Source organism: Epinephelus lanceolatus, chromosome 1, assembly GCF_041903045.1.
Source record: "Epinephelus lanceolatus isolate andai-2023 chromosome 1, ASM4190304v1, whole genome shotgun sequence".
In the NCBI taxonomy this organism is placed as follows: Eukaryota; Metazoa; Chordata; class Actinopteri; order Perciformes; family Serranidae; genus Epinephelus; species Epinephelus lanceolatus.
The window spans coordinates 38,453,125-38,471,075 of record NC_135734.1 but is presented as its reverse complement, the minus strand read 5'-3'; the positions used below and the strand labels follow the sequence as shown (position 1 = coordinate 38,471,075).

Below are 17,951 nucleotides of genomic sequence, written 5' to 3'. Positions count from 1 at the left end.
CACTAAGCACCACCATACTGTTGTCGGGTATAAGCCAGCAGTATGTTTATTGGGTTAATTTTGCAGTCTGTAATGATTTGGTAACGTGAATGCTAATGCTAGTTTGCTAACTAGCTAACAGCAACAATACAATACAGTCGATGGATATTTTGGTGGGCGAAAATTTGCAGGCAAATGGTGGCGGTAATGCTCCACTGGGTGGCTACAATTAGGCATTAAAAGAAGAAGAAGAGGTCAAAATTTGCCGTTGTCTTTTACGGTACATGCACAACGGCCGTGTTTGGTTTGAGACAACACTACCCTGTCGAAATTCGCGCACTACACCAATAAGTACATAGTGCACATAGTATACTACATGGAAGTGTACGAAAGGATGTATGTGATTTGAGACACACAGTAAGTGTTCTTGGTTCTGCTATCCTGGTCTGCGTGACATTAATGCAAGAACCATTTAGTAAATTATTATAAAAACAGATGTTGGGGCACCCAGTAGCTCAGTAGGCAGAGTGGGCGCCCCATCTATAAAGGCAGTGTCCTCGCCACAGTGGCTGCAGGTTTGATTCCAGCCCGTGGCCCTTTGCTGCATGTTGTCCCCCCTCTCTATCCCACTTTTGCACTTCAAAACTATCCTGTCATTAAAGGCAAAAAGCCCCCAAGATAACCTTAAAAGAAATAGATGTTACCAATTATTTAGAGTTTGAACAATGCTACATCAGAAAAAGAGATTCATAAAATCCCTCTTGCCATGTCTTTGTATTTTAAGACTTTTGAAAGATTAATTTAAGACATTTTAACACTAATTAAGGTCTTACTTTTAGATTAATGAATTCAACGTTCTTTAAGACTTTATAAGAATCTGCAGGAACCCTACAAAAGATGCTGTCCTAACTACAGTACATCTCTTTCTATTATTCTGATAGAGCATATCAAAGTTTTCCTATTCAACAGTTGTAAGTGGGTCAGGGTTAGAAATGTCCTCCAAATAGCTGTGAGCGTCTTCTGTGTCTGCCCATTACATAACTTCATGTACCAACTCACCCAAATAAATATTGCAATGGCTACGACCATGAGAGTATTTTTATCCATTGTTGATGGATAATTCATCAGTGTGGAGTATAACTGCTGCCACTTCAGTGCAGAAACTCACAGAGAGAGAAATTTTTATTTTTGTCAATGAGTGCTTGTTTAAAGAGGTCGAAACTCCAGCAACACTTGAAGTATACAGAGCAACTCACTGAGTGCTGGTTTAAAAGACATCTGAATGACTTAGTGTATCTATATACTGCTGAGAATTACAAGACGTTTTCTCAAGCAGCCATCGACAAGGTCTGACCAAGGTCAAGTACTCAAGAGCAAGGTTTCACAGACGGGATAATGGATGGAGCTGAATGAGGGATGACAGAATATATTGAGCCTCGTTCACTATTATGTGCATAGAAATGTTCTTTGTGCACAAAATAAATGCAGATTCATGACACGTGCACAACATCTGATTTTGTTTCTTACCACCTTGCGTATGTTAGTAAATCAAAATCATTCTAAACTGACAATAAAGCGACGTCCCCATTTCTCTTTATAAGGAAATACGTTTGCCAGAGAGGAGTGTCATGGAGAAAGCACAGAAATTGGCTCTATGCACATATTAACGGAAACAGCTGACAAGCCTTTCATCACTCTCTTCAAAAATGTTATGTTGCTCTCTGTAGATGCGTTCTCTCGTAAAGAGATCAGGCTATAGTATCTTCCAGTATACCACTTTAACATTTGCTCGATGGTCAATAAGAATCTTTTATGTGCTTTTTACATATGTGACGTTTTATGGCACTAGAGATTGGTGAGAGTAGCTGATCATTACAGGCCAAATCTAAAAACACAAAGAAAAACAAAACTGTTAAAATTCAAAATGGACGTTCTCATATACTTGTTTGTATGCTAGGACCGGGACGCATACTGTTTGCAAATGAGGCCCATTGTTACTGATAACATATACTTTTTTTGAGGCCTTTTCATTTAGTCAGTCATTGATATCTAGCGTATCTAATATCTAATGGCTTGATGTCCATTTGATAGTAGCATGAGGAGTTTAATCAAATGAATGGCTTCATAATGTAGTAGCTGATCATACTCCATGAAATAGTCAAAAATGCATTTTGTTTAATCGAGGCTGTGCAGTGAGAATTAGCTGGATTTTTTAGGCTGATACCAACATCGATATTTGAGAGTCAAAATATTCAAAAAAAAAAAAAAAGAAAATATTTGTTGTCTTTTAGAATTTTTGTTAAGGGCCCCATAACTTTGGTTATATTTGTTTATGAAGACCAAGACAAGATATGTACTCAGCAGGACATTTTATGATAATGGTGACCTTAAACACATTTGCAGATACTAAAATATCTGTGAAAACACAATCTGCTCTGATATGCATTTACTTGAAACTTTATAGCTGCTTTAATTCATTTCTGGCCTCTAGTTGGCAAAAACATCAAAAAAATATTTAATTTCACCAGCTTATAAAGTTGTTGTTGGTCCAACATTGTTATTACACATTCAGCAGACAGAGAGCAACGATATTATTTATTCTAAGACATGTTTCTCGCCACCTAATCATCTGACTCTCCATTTAGTATTTAGCTGGCCTTGTGTGATCTGATTCTAAGTGGACAGCACTAAAAACAAGTGTACACCATTCACCACCAACCATTCATGCTCACATTCACACCTACGGGCAATTTAGAGTTACCAATTAATTGTGGGAGGTAGCCGGAGTACCCCACGCTGACACGGGGAGAACATGCAAAGTCCACACCCCAAGGTTTTGAACCCTCCATCCTGGGTTCGTGGTTCGAACAACTATACTAACCACTGCTCCACTGTGCCACCTATCTTCTGGTTTGTATACACTAATGCGTCCTGATGTGTCCCCGACAAGCACTTCACAGGAAAATACATCATGAGTGCAGGATGTAGTGGCTGTTAAGGTGACAGTGCGCTACTGCTCTATAACTTGCCCATTTTACAATGAGTTGGACAAAGTGTTGGGTGATCGTCCATCATCTTAGAGACATGTTGATTTCTGCAGACAGTGATATCTCCAGCTGTACTGACACAACAGCTAACACGACTAGCAAGCACACAAAAGAGATTGTATCATAACAACTGTGTGCGGGACCCTTTGACCTTGTAGGCTAAGAGACAGAGTCAGTCGTGAAATCTGAGCACAAGTGGTCAGCTGAGACATGAGACACACAGGTGTGAACAGTGATGTGAGTTGGCTGTCCACTTGTGTTCAGATCACCTAAACACACATTAATACCAAGTCAAAACAGACTACTTTTTTCAGCTAAGCAGTAACTCTGTCAAACATTTGATGCTGAGCAGGTAGTTTATAATTGGTTTATCTGCCTACAGGGGTTATTGAGAGCAGCTTAGACTCACCTACACAATAGTAAACTGAGAGAGGCTGAAAGGCTTCATAGAGCTGCAGAGCTGGGTTATAATTCTCTATATCTGCACCACAGATGACCCTTTCAAGTCAAGAAAATGTATCCTGTGTTCATATAAAAAAAATTTACTTATGCTGTTTTAAAGACATGTAAGAAGAATGTTGCATTCATGCTACACAGGAAATTACTTCCTACCTTTATTGTCCAAATAAAAAAAAAAAAAGACCTGTCCTGCACCAGTGTCTTGTTATGTTGCGGTTGTTGCAACAAATTAATGTTCAGGCCTTTTGCCTTTGAGAGCCAAACAGAGATTCCTAGAATGAAGTCATGAGCATGAAACAGAGACGGGCGATTTAAGAAGGATGGAAGCCAGATGTGCACCAGGTGGCAACTCTCTAAGCAGCCACAGCACAACTGTTTACACATGACTGTGTTAGGTATCGATCCAACGGGCTTTCTGTTGCTCGTTCACATGAGGGCTGCTTTTCAGTTTAAACCAAAGACAGAATTTGACTCAGGGTTTTATGACTTCATGACATACACTGTCTTTGACGTGTATATGATATTGGCCAGTGGTGTGGGAACAGTGGCGATCCTAGAATCTGGAGGGCCATCAAGCCAAACATCACCCCCCATAAGAATGCATTGTGAGCACACCAAGCGGCGGTCAAGCTAATTAAAAAACGACTTTTCTAATCCCAAATTTGCACTTGAAATTGAACAATATATTAACCCTAAATATTTTAAAGTACACTCTATATAAAGCCCTCCACTTAGAGGGTTTTTGTGCAGCAGCAATGCATTGTGTAGCACATTTATGGGATGTTTAAGGGGGCTTATTGTGCCAGAAGTCCAAAACATTTGCCTGGTTTGCCTCTCCTGATGGTGCGCCGATGGGCAGGAGGCACTATTATGACACAATAACAAAATTCTAAAATGCAGATGTAGTGCACTTACCTATGGCTAAGCTGGGAGCCGCGCAGACTCGACATTGTATCCTCCAAATTCTGGCGAAGGTCAAGGACATTCTGCACGGTCCGCTTCCTCTGAGAGTCGGGGTCTGTGGGCCAATCATGCAGAACAAAAGGTTATAAAATATTTAGAGTGTCAAAATAAAACAAGAGACACAAGCTGCTGTTTTACTGTGGGCACGCATGCAAATGCAAACACACTTCCTGCCTCCACATGCACTCACCCTCTCTTGTATTATTTGTGTCTGCACTGATGTGACAGATGTCTTCCTTGTAAGCATGCAGCCAACGTATGTTCACATCATTAAGCAGATAAATTTCACTCCATGGGCTCCCTCACCATGGTAACCACCGCTGTACCCCCTTCTGCACTGACATGGTACATCTTGGAAATGAGATACTGAAAGGTTGCCTGTAACTTCGATTGCCCACCAGGGGGACGTATCCTGACATTCATGCCACACCAGGATCCTCTTTCAAGGAGTTTTTTCTTTCCAGAGCTTCTGTTTTTTTGTTTTATTGAGCTATAACTCAGGGTCATTCAGTCGAAGCTGTAAGGCTAACAATGAGCTGAACTGCAGCCAGGAGGATTTCGCTGCAGGTCAGCTTATTTGGACGAAGCCAGGTGCAATGTAAAGCGTGCAGCCAGTGGGTCATGACGGTGTCAGATCAATATTACAGTACCATTAGGACTGCTGTTTTGTTAGCTGTAACTAATCAGAGGAACCACCCTGTTTCAAAAACAAAATGAGATGGGGTTTTCCACTGCAGCGTGTGGAAGACAAAACTCTCATGGGGAAGAGAGAAATTAACATTCAGTGCATTTACTGGAATAGCTGGAGGAGAGGGGAGGATGTCAGGGAAGCACACATCAGATAATATGCTGCTCTCATAAAGGGGATGTTGGACTAATTCAGCAGGGTGCAGGGAGGGCATCAATATCACACACATTTACATACAGATCACTCATTCAAAACACATTCATCCTTTTTGCAAAGCAGCACTGGAGATATAGGAGCCTAAATCTGCAACTAATCATATAACTATGAAGGTTATTATGGTGCACACAGCCAAGCAACACTTCAAGATCTCCTGGTGCTTTAAAGAGACATCCAACTACCCTTATTGTAAACATGAAAAGGGTGCATGCTCACGACACAATGTAAAGCCCAGACACCATTCATGTGACCATAACCTCAGCAGGGCTGTCAAGACCAAGACGAGATCAAGCCGCTGCACAAGACTAAGCTGCAGTTCGTTAATAAAACTAAACTAAAAACTAAAACTAGGTGTGAAAAAACACTTTATTTAACTTAATGAAAATTTACTAAAACAATTGTGTTTACTTACAAAACTAAAATATATTTGAAAAAACATAGGAAATGTCTTTAGTCAATTTGGTCAAATTTATCAATGCAACAATCATGAGGAGGCACTGGTTAATATGTTTGAGACTGGGATTACTGGGATTGCCTGTTTAAAGTGTTGTGTTTATATTGTGATTCTTGTTAAATGTTGCCCCTAACAAACACCTCCCATATCATAATAAAAAACTAAAACCAGAACTAAAACTAATAAAAACTAAATTAAATTAAACCTTTTTAAACAATAACAACTAAACTGAAACAAGACAATCCACTCTGGAAACTAACTGAAACTAAACTGAACTGGAAAAAAATTAAAAATGAAATAAAAATATAAAAAAATGTTAAAATATAAAACTATTATCCCTGAAAGTCTGAATGTAAGGGATGAGAAATACCTCATATATACCACTTACAGCAGCCCTAAAAATGTACAACCATCAGATGGCTGACACCACACCGATCCAAAAAGTCTGGGATCACAACAATCCACCTTAACTAAATGATGGAGTCCTGTCATGGCTTTATTAATACAATGAGATATATCAATCAGTAGGGCTCTGCTAAACGTTTACTTTTATATTTCCCTCCATGCACATATCACATATACATCATATGTCATTGTCTGTAGAACAAATGTTGCAGCATCTATGTGATTATAATGTGAAATGGACAATTTGTACTATTATTTTAATACCTCTCTTTTTAATTGCTATTTTTTTTTCTATTTAAATTTTGCTTCTTCTAACCGATGGGTTTGGCTGTATACACGTGAGAGTGGATGTCTACAATGTTTTCCTCTTATCTTTAGGTAATTTCTGAATATAATGTGTATAAATGTTATATACAGCTGGAAAAAAAGAAATGTACACACTGCATTGTTGTTGATGAAAACTACATAAAAATTAAGTTCTTATATATAAACCTAGAATAACTCTGTATACTATAGAACTCAAGGCGTACTCCTAATACATTAAATTTATGGCCTCAGTGAAAAACCAATAACTAGGAAACTTGTGTACACAGCAGCACAACCTAATATAGGTGTGTATTGTGTATGAACAATATTGACAAACACTGCAAATTATGATTTATGAGTCTGTGAGAGGCGCACTAAATGAGATATCGAGTTAATGTTAAATATTATGTTGATGGAAACTTGTCTGGGCTCAGGTCTAATATTTGAGGTGTGATTCTATAATGCAACTTGATTTGTATTGGAGCAGATTTTTCTCAGGGTTTATAAGACATATTAAAAAGACTGTTAATCTCATAATCAGTGGAAGTCAATGGCTGTGTCCTCATTTAATATTCACCATATAATACACACTTAGGTGGCTCTATGGTGAGCATTAAAGTGAAATTTTGGACACAAAATGATGATGATTCAAACATACAGTTATTTTTGCATTTATAAAATTGTGGGATTGTTAGCAGAAATTAGAAATGACAGGCATGAATAAATTGTGGACATTAAATATAGGGGGAAAACTGGTGCGGCTCAGGGGTGGCTCAGTCTGTGGGGACTTGGCTCGGGAACCAGAGAGTCGCCTGTTCAAGTCCCCGCATGGACCAAGTCTTAGGTAGCTGGAGAGGTGCCAGTTCGTTTCCTGGGCAAGGCACCAAACCCCAACTGCTCGGGGCGCCATCCTGTAGGCAGCCCCCGGACTCTGACATGTCTCCATACATAATGCATGTGTATAGATCCTGTTTGTGCATGTGTGGGTGTGTGAATATACAACAACAGAGTGGAAAAGTGGCAAAGTATACTTTATTCATCTTTTTCTAGCAGTAAAGCTGCTGAATATGATTCTATCGTTTACTGATTCCTATTTATATACACTAGTTTAAAGACTGGAGACCTCCCCGGGATACATGGTCTCCTGGAAATTACGTTTATACAGCACCAAATTGTTATGTACAGTAACTGGTGACAAACGTAATCACTGCCTGCCTTGTGTTCACAGAAAAGCCAAATATTGTGGTTTTTAATACATGTGTATAAACCACATACATTCTGTCTTGCGCTTCAAGTCATCACTGACTTTTTTCTGTATTAAACCAAAACTATGATATTTTCCTTACCTTAACAAAGTGCTATGAACATAAGCATAAAAAGTTTTATAATGCTTTAATTGCCACAGTCATAATCTGCACTACAAAATCTGATAATGTGGTAGAAAACAAATGAAAAACATTTATTAGTGAATATTTTGGCCACTGAGTATTGACATTTTTAGAACTTGTCAGATATGTTAATTAACAGCATTCCTTCATATTAATAGGAAGTGTAATCTGGGAGACATTATATTTACTTAAAGGAGACTGTCCCCAAAAAAAAAAACAACACAATAGCCTGTGTAATAAAGATGGATGACATGAGAGTTCCCCAAAAGTGAAGCCGAAACATCTCCATCGCCTCCTGGTGGCTGGCTGCAGTACAGGTCATAAACCCCACCCCCTCCATGTTAGCAGATGGGACATGGACCAAACTAAAAAAATCAAGTACATATCACATAAATTTCTCCAAAAGATGGCTGCTGTCATTTTAGATCGATCTTATTAGACTGATGTTTGGTTTAGTTTGGTTTTAATTAAGTTACCTGATGCTCCAAAAAGGGGGGTGTGAGGTCATGATTGACAGTTGTACGTGGTCGCGGTCATTGGCGTTGCTTGTGATTGGACAGACAGCGGAAGCTTAATATGATGGAGATCCCTATTGCGTAGACTCTGGCTCCAAATAATGTCACCAGGACAAGATGGAAGTGGTGCTGGTGTAGGTCTCCTGGGTCAAAGTCGTGTTTTTTGACCCATTCAACTTTCCCGACCATGTTCACAAACAGGCTCACTAGCTTTTACTCACAGGCATATCCGAGACATTTTGGCTCTGTGTAGAATGGGAGGTAGTGGAGATGTGCTGTCCATCTTTATATACAGTCATTGGTTCATGCAGCTTTTTGTGACCCCGGTTTCCACTTAGTGACAGCGACCTCTAATGGCCATTGTAATTACAATGGAAGCAAAGATGGAAATCCGATGACGTGGTATAAAAAGTGAGACAGCCTGCTTGGGGAGGTGGTCGGGGTGGTTGAAAGGGTCAAAAAACACACAACTTTGACTCAGGAGACCAGTGTTGGTGTCCATTATGACACCAAAAGTCCGCACTGACTTATATTAAGTTATGTTAATGTCAGGTTGTCACGTCACCTCGCCTCATGTCAAACCAAGCATGATTCTTTTCCTTTACCTAACCTAAACGACAGGGGCACTAATTTGGGAAACACTCCTGTGGGTTATATTAGAAGGCAGGAACAAACAGCATATGTGGTCGTATGGGTTGGAGGACTTGTTGGAGACCTTAAAAACATACTTGGTAATGCAAATTTGTTGCGTATAAACCAAATTTCCAGGAGACAGGGTTGCCCTAGGGAGTTTCCACCCCTCTCCCAGCCTAAACTTGGATAGTCACAGGCTCCTGTGACCCCAAACAGATATTCAGTTTAGTTAAATTTATTTTATTTGACATCATGAGAGAGGAGACACAGAATAACATCTACTTATTTCAAGGCTAACAAAATATGGTCCAACACTTATTTCCACTGTGGTCCTTGAACGTCCTTGAGTCCAGGAATAAATCTCTGAGTCGCATCACATCCACAAACCCCACTGACCACGTTCTTAATGTGGGACGCTGCTAATTTATTCATGATGACTTCCTGGGAAAATATTCAAACCTGAATCCTGGACGCAGAGCGCACATGTGAATCACAGCTGTTTTGAGTATAAACTGTATGCATTATGCACTGTGTTCCTGTTCAGTGACTGACAGTCCTCTGGCACGCTGCATTGCAGTGATGCCGTCAATACAGAGAGGGAAAACTCGGACAGAATACTGAAGCAGATGCGAATCAGGAAAGACCCATGAATGATGCAACGCCACAGGAAGTGCTCTGTGTCGACACAGTGCCAACAGATTAAAGTATGGCTAAATTAATTTTAAAATACTGCTACAGGCCCTTAGTTATTAACCCTATAAACACTGACAAATCAACTTTTAAAAAGGTCCCACTTGTTGCCCAAATTGATTTAGACATTGGTTTGATTTCTATTCAAATTTCCACAACAAAATAAGATCATCAGTGAGTGGAACAACAGTCTTTATTTGCCTCTTCGGTTCATTTTAAAGTCTGTTTTCATTGGATCAGATTTCACAGGGAATCTGAGCTACTTGACAGAGAAAAAAATGAGGTCATTTCATGGCACTAAACCAGAAGAGGAAGCTTTTCTTCTGCCAGAAATGGACCTAGAGTTTTTCGGACTTTCTCACAATGGCAAGTGATACAGTTCGTGAAAAATGACGGGAAAGTAACTTGCGCGCTTCAATGAAAAGAAACACAGTGATCAAAGAGAGGGAGAAGTGGGCGATCTCGTTGTTGAGGGCCACATATATTGCTCACAGTGTACGGCTACAACTCAGTGATTAGAGTCATTATTCAAATGAAATCTTGATTCCTGATTTTCAAATCCACTTCTTCATTGTTCTATGTAGTGCGGGAAATGGAAACAGAAGAACGTGACTACATAAAAGGGTTGGATGAACCTGCAGACAGCAGGTATCATCAGAATATTGAAACTTATGTTGGATATGATCCATACAAAATGAGGAAAAGTCATTAGAAATTGCCTCATCCTCCAGACCTCCTAATGCTACTAATGTTAATCTTAATATCAAGGAGCACGAAACCCATCTTGGTTGCAGAACTTAGAGTCCCTTGGGAGGATAGGCTAGCCATCTCTCACCAGTTAAAGAAAGCAAAGTACCAGGACTTGATTGATGAGGCCCTTGTCAAAAGGGTGGCATGCATCCTTATTTCCTATTGAGGTCGGCTGCCGTGGTTTCCCATCAACATCAGTGCGCTATTTCTTACAAAAGATTGGTTTGGAACCCAGACAACTAAAGAAAGCCACCAGCGAGACAGCCATGGCAGCCGAGACGAGCTCAAGATGGATATGGTTGACCAGAGCCCGGAGCTGGAACCCCTCTAAGGGCGAAGGTTAATCCTAGTCTTCACTGCCCCATGTTGAGGTGCAAGAGGTTCAGACCTGGCTCAGGGAGAAGGACGCCCCTGCCTTGCATAGTCCTGGGTCCAGCTTCAGGGAGTGGTAGGGAGACGTCCCTAATGCCCCACCATCCTGAGATGTTCTGGGTTTAAAGGGGCGAAACATCAAGGAGGGATGGCCCCCAGCTGACGACCCTGCAGCTGGTACCCGTGAATGCTCCAACCATCCTGCCACCGAGGAATAACATCCAGAGGAGGAACATGTAGCACCTTATCAAACGTAGCTCTAGATTCTGCTTGTAGCAAAGCATTTGTGATGTTTATTTCACCTTTACACAGCGTGCCTATGAAAACTTTCAGGAGTCTAATAGATGATAACTATTTTGTGTGCAGTTGGGTCCATGGCTGAAACAACTGCTGTCTTGTTTTGGGCCAGATGAGTAAACGTGCTTAAGAATGCCTGTCTTTTGTATTTCAAGTCTGTATATGGATGCACTGCTGTCAGGCTAATGTTACTAGCTAACCTTCAGTGCTATAGTGTAGGCAACTGGACTTGCTCGAGTTTCTTGAAGACACTTCACCTGAAACACAAAGGGTGAAAGGTCTTCTGAAGAAGCCTCTTGGATGAGAGATGAAACGCCTTCAAGAAACTCAAGCAAGTCCAGTTGCCTACGATATAGCTCTTAAGATTACCATGACCTGGATGACTAAGAATCTTCACCAACATGTTACTAGCTAACGTTAGCTAACTTTAGCTACTATTTTCTTCTGGGCCATTTTCATGGACAAAATTTCAAACCTTTTTCATGACTTTTCAAGGACCCATTATAAAATTTCCATGACCTTTCACAATGTCTAAAACGAACGTTGTTCCATCTCAGCAGCACAGTTTAAAAGTAGCAGTGGGGCTAGCATAGGTAAACTGGACACTGACCCTACATCAGTAGCTGGCATACATGAAGCGAGAGACAGAACGTAAGGAGAAAATGAAATAATGTATGTAATAGTAAACAAAACCTTGTTGCACATTGGTGCGTATTAGAGCTACATTACATCAACAGCGACAGAAAATAAAATTCCCATTATCTTTCATAGACCTGGAATGTTATCTGCAGGAGATTACTGTAACAATTAATTTCATTACACATGAAATTCCATGACTTTCTCAGACCTGGAAAATGAAGCTGTGATTTTTGTTTTCCATGACCGTGGGAACCCTGTTCCTATCTACAGAGGTCTGGTGAAATGCAGTTGAATTCTGGGTTTTGTCACAGCACATTGTTATTACATCCAACTTGAGGCATGTTTAACACAGCACTTTAGTGTTAACATTTGACATTAGCTGACGCCGCTCCTTCAGACTCAAGACGAAGGTTTTTGATCAACATCTGGGGCTGTTTCTCAGTCAGATTGCTTGTACTCGTGACTTACAGTGGCCCTTGTTTTTTCCCAATTTGATCAACTAGAAAGCCGTAAACATTATCAGCACAGTGTTGGTACTACCCTCCATCCGGACAGCACACCAAAGCATGACTTAATATACAAAGAAGCTACTGATCTTGCTCATAACTCTTCTTTTGCACATGTTTGAAACTTATAAAAGAGGCACTAATTTAACTGAGGCTATCTGCCGCTCCAACTGAGGTATGCTAACAGTACATCATCAGATATAACTTGATTATGAGTGTGAGTTCATGTTACCTATACCTGTACTGTACCTTTAAGAGTCAATGTTTTGTGACCCTTGCGTGCCTGTGTAGCTCCAAATAATTCAATCTGTGACCATTGCTTCACCCGTATACCTATTTCACTGCTCCACCATGATTCCTCATAGCTGTAGGCCATCGCTACGTTTGAAATCTTGCATGACAGATCACATATAATTACAATGAAATGAGGTTTGCTCATCCCCTTTTTCCAGGAGTCCTGCTGTCTGCACAACTCTTATCTTCTGCTTTCATCGTGGGTATAGTGTATCTATCGTCCTAATGACCTGGAATCTATTTGTCATGGTACATTCATCATTTTCAAGCAACTAATTTGAGTCTACTTTCATTTATTACACGACAGACAATGGCTTTGCGTGACAAGGAAGAGGACCTGAGTTGAACAGAAGTTGTAAGTATTTTGTAAGATTATAAAACTACAAAATAAATGCCTCAAATTCAGTTCGGTCTGGATGAAAGTGTTTCTTTATTTTGTTATATAATGCACGGCCTTGTCTTGTGATGAGGAAACCAATGTTCCAGTACTGTAAGACAGCCACCATGCACAAACTTACATGGGGAGTTTAAACGGTACACAAAGAGACCCTCTATGGACAGAAATAAAAGCATCCTTTTAGTGAGCTCATAATGAGATATGCTGCAGAAGCAGAGCACAGTATTAAGCATTAAGTAGGCCATGAATGTATAGTAGACTATGAATAAAAAGATCTATTTACAGTAACAAGTGTGTGCACTGTTACATGTATAGTAAGGGCACGAGGGAAAAAGTTGCAGTCTGATCTGCAGCGAGGAGTAATCAGATAATACTGACATGAATGCAAAACATCACTGTAATTAAAGATATTTTTCTTCATCTTGCTGATCAGTTTAAGTCAATAACTGGTGCTGCAATAGTTCCCCCGCCCCTCTATCACCGTGTTTTGTTTCTATTTTTGTGGCTTATTTTCCTTTCAAGGGCACAAAAGCACTTGACTCGTGTCAAAGGCCCGCATGGGATTAGCATCGTAAATGAAGATGAATAATTCATTTAGATAATAAACGCCCTTTTTTCAGGAGTAATGACTTTTGATTGATTTTGGAAACATCTTGCAGATTGAAGCGTAACACTGAGGAGAAAAGATGTACCAGCTCGAGGCGTTCTGCTGCAAATTTTATGCAATTAGGTTAATAAAGCAGACGTGGGTGTGGTGCCGGATTCTGCAGAGCTTTTAGAGATGTCAGTCGTAGTTTCAAACAAAAAACCCCAATGCTGCCATACTACTATCCATGATATCCTTGTTATTGTTTACAGTTCTTCGTGTGACTGATATGACTGACAGACGTCCATATAGGCTAATGAGGCGTGGATAACAGATTAAATCACCACCAATATGTTCATTAAGATGCAACAGAGAACACGCTCTCCTGATGATATCAGAGCAATGGGATGACAAATAACTGAATAGTACATGAAAGCCTTGTTGGTATATGACATGCTTGAACCATGACAGGACTCTAGGGATATGAATTAATGCAAACTGTCAATGTATGAGAAACGTGCACTCTAATCTTCCTGTTCTTTAAAAGGGACAGATCAGATCTTCTGAAGTGTTCTATGAGGTACTTTTTCATTGTCAGAGTATGACATACATTAAAAGTCAGTCAGCACGCTCCTAGTTTGGAGAAGCAGGCAAAAGTACCATCACGCAAGACTAAGCAATGTACTGCTGTTGATGGGGGCAGCAACAAAATGTATTTAAGCCACCAGAAAAAAAAATCTGCAACAGTTTAGGTGTTCGCTATATTTAGAATATATTTTCATCACTTCTTCACTTTGCCATCAGACAGCGATATCTGATGGGGAACTCAAGCTTGCTCTCTTCAAAGCCAGACTCAATTGAGAAAAACAGTGATTTAACATAGCTGAACACAGGAGCTGCTAGTCCAACACTGGCTCGATCAGTTAGTTGGTTTGTGAGGTTATGTGACTTTGGCATTTAAACGAGTTCGTTGAATTCACACAATAACATAAACAAATTAACTGATCCAAGCAGCGGTAGACCAGCAGTTCCTGTGTTCAATGAGCTAAAATTACTGTTTTCGTCAGTGGAGTCCGGTGGCTTTGACAAGGGCATAGATGGGGAACTACAGCTGTGAAAAAGGGCTGTCTGCGTCAAAGTAAAGCAGTAAAAATATTCGCATTATAGCATACACATAAACTATTATTGACTTTTTTAGGTGGCCAAAATGCATTTTACAGCTGCTCCCTTTTGCTCCAAACAGGAGGCGTGGCATCCGACATCTACCATGCTGTGAGTATGGATAAGTAACACATACAAACCCCACCTCAAAAGATCTGAACTACCTCTTTAAAATAAAAAAAAAACCTTCCGAAAGTGTTATCAAAAACCAAAACACTGACGTTAAAGCTGTAAACCCCTTTGCAGTTTTATGCATTAAAGGAAAACATTTTTAAAAACAACAAAAACAGCCAAAAGATTCAGGGTTTGAAGAGTAAAATAACCAAAATCTAAGATGTCAAATATAACCCTGAAGCAAAAAGAGAGGAGAACTGGATCTGAACTCCAAGTTTGGGGTAAAACTGAATCCTAAAGTCTCCACAAACAATGACACCTTCTGCTGTCATGTGACTGAAATACAACCCGTAAACAGATACATACACCTGCAGTCAAACAAGAAGGCATGCTTTGACACACAAAGAAAATAACAAAAACTGATGAAGTCATCAGAATCACAGGCACCATGATCTGATCAATACCATTATTATTCATCAAGCCCTTTCTGCTGATGAACCTGATCCACACCTCCTGAGAGAAAGCCATTTTCTCTCCACCGCTGTAGTAGACAGGGTGTAAACCATCTGTCAGAGCTCTACAGATGAATGGAGCAGGGAGGAGGCTATATATGTGTCTGTGTGCCTAAAACGAATTCAATATGGCATGCCTTCTTTCCCACCTCTCTTTTTATGGAGGCGAACGTGGAGCGGTGGATGGACCCTCGAGTGCATCGGCACATGTTGCAGCAAACAAGAGCTTTAGAAAGGAGATCAGTCTGCTGGTAATAATCCCCAACCCCTCAGGCTTTTTTCATGCAATCAGCCGGCAATGCTACGATAGGGAGCAGGCATATTTCACATAATCAGTGGCACCAAGCCTCAGACACCTGAGCGACATGCTGGAGGAGTAGGAACAATAGAGCATCACTGTAGCTTTGGTATTTTCACAGTTAAAAGAAAACTGATGCAGGATTCAATGAAATAATAGAAGAGGGGCATGTTCTGCAAACATAACAAGGATGTCTTGTTTTTTTTTCTCAGTTGGTTTGCTGCATAAAATCCGTTCAGGGGGAATGTGGGTCTGCAGCAGCAAGCAGGTGCCGAGTGGTGGCTGTATCAAAGGGGGCGTGCTGCTGAGAAGCACTGAGATCGTACAAGCGGGGCGTTTGTAGCACATGGCCACCACACGTACTGTATGGGCCCTGGGGTGGTAGCGGTATCAAGACTGCTCTGTCGTACTCACCTAACATCTGACTGAAGAGCAGCTGCTCCAGGTCGCCCAGCACTGTCACCACCAGCTCTGGGTCCACCTTCAGGAAGGGTTTGTCTCCCCCTTCCTCCCCCTGGCCTTTGGAGCCGGACTCCCCTCCGGCTCCAGCTCCCTGCTTCTTAGCAGCCTTTGCTTTGCTGGAGAGGATCTCGTCATCTGACTTCCCGTCCTCAGGTGCCTTGCTCAGGGGCTTCACCTCAGCAAATGGAGCACGAGGTATACGGCTCTGTTTGCCCAGAGCAGATGGAGCAGCCAGAGGGCTGAAGGGCTTGGGTTTGCCCTGGAACAGCGAGTGTTCAGATTTGGATAGGTTTCTTGAGAGCGGGGCACCCCCTCCGGCACTGCTGCCACCCCCTGCTGTCTTTGGCTTGCCCGTCTTGGTCTGGCCCGCTCCGGGCTTGGCCATGTCATCACACCACTTGGGCTCATAAAGGTGCAACTTCTTCTCAGCATCAGTGAGCACAGCCAGGTTTGTCATAGACCTCTGCTTGCGGAGATTGGAGGGCACTGGTATCCTGCCCTCAGAGCTGCCTGCCCGGTACACCTTCAGTTCACTCCTCTGTGTGCTCTGGGGCACTCCAGACTTGGCCCTCTTAGCTGCCATACCAACTCCTTTGCCATCTGCTTGGCCGTATGCCTTTGTGCTATCCGTCCTTTCCATCTTCAAATCTCCTTCTCTGCCTTTCACACTATTTCCAAGCATGCCTCCTGCATGAGACCATATAGAAAAGCATCAGCAAGGGAGAAAACAGGCTTCTGTATCAAACCCTTTTTCTTGTGGAAAACCATACATAAAAAAATGCCTCCTCTAAGGCAGTCCTGCAGCCTCCTCTTCCTTCCCCTCCGTCTCCTTCTCTCCCTCTTTCCTCCTGACAGGCTGCTGCAGTTGCAGCTGTTGCAGTGCTGCCCAGGCACTCCCTTTCTCTCCTTCCTCCCCTCCCGTCCTCCTTTCCTCTGATTTTTTTTCCACACTCCTCCCTTCAGCACAGCCTCCTGCCGCTGAACCGCGCAGCAGCGGAATGACAGTGGCAGCAGACGCAAAAAAACGCTCCCTCCTCCCCCTGCTTTCTGCTGCCTCTCCCTCGCCTCCGACTCCCCTCCCATCCTCCCTCCTCCTCCTCCTTCCTCTTTTTCCCCCTTCATTTAAAGATGCTTTGCCGTGTCTCGTCTGAATATGCGAAAAGCAAAAGAGCGATGGGAAACGATCATCTGTGGCTTTTAAACCCAGGCACCATTCTCCTCTTTACACACGCTTTCCCACCATATCACCATATTCCTTTGTTCTTCCCCTCCCCCTCCCACCCTCACCTCCAGTGCTCCCTGTTCAATACACTCAACATGATGCATGATTTGTGATGGTAGTGGACGTGTTATTAATGTGAATGCATACACGTTTAGATATGTAATTAGAGAGCATAGCATAAATTATCAGCCCACACAATGCAACAACTGGAGCATCCAGATTATCTCTTGATCCTGTCTGAGCTTCCTTACCATATCAGTTCCAGATTAACAGCTGCATAAATCATATGCTAAAAATCAGCGTGTCATCCTGCTATTAATGGATTCTTCTTGTATAATATCATTAATGATGACATGGATGTTAAATTGGAAGGGTTACTTTTGAAACATATCTCACTCCAGATCACTGAATACATGCCCTAAAATGAAATCTGTACCATTTTTCATTGGATTACTCAAACTAAATAACATATTCTAAATACTCTGGATTACTTTTGGGATACTTCAAAGTCTTCCTGCTGAGCTGATTTGACTGGGTCTTATATGTACTATACATGCCAAAAACATACAACAGTTTCCCAGCTGTGCATCTCCTCTGC

The 17,951-nt window shown here is 41.4% G+C and overlaps 1 protein-coding gene across 7 annotated transcripts in view; it reads right to left on the bottom strand.

Moving 5' to 3' along the window:
* The window catches only part of nav1b (neuron navigator 1b), a 122,398-nt gene that overhangs the window by 61,819 nt on the left and 42,628 nt on the right, over window positions 1-17,951 (bottom strand). For 5 of the 7 annotated variants that reach the window (XM_078170167.1, XM_078170180.1, XM_078170172.1 and 2 more), the window contains exon 4: window positions 4,401-4,503. In XM_078170167.1, coding sequence (XP_078026293.1) covers window positions 4,401-4,503 — 103 coding nt within the window. Of the gene's footprint in view, window positions 1-4,400; window positions 4,504-16,083; window positions 17,110-17,951 lie in introns of those variants that run through there. The other 2 variants (XM_078170191.1, XM_078170194.1) reach the window with 2 other exon arrangements.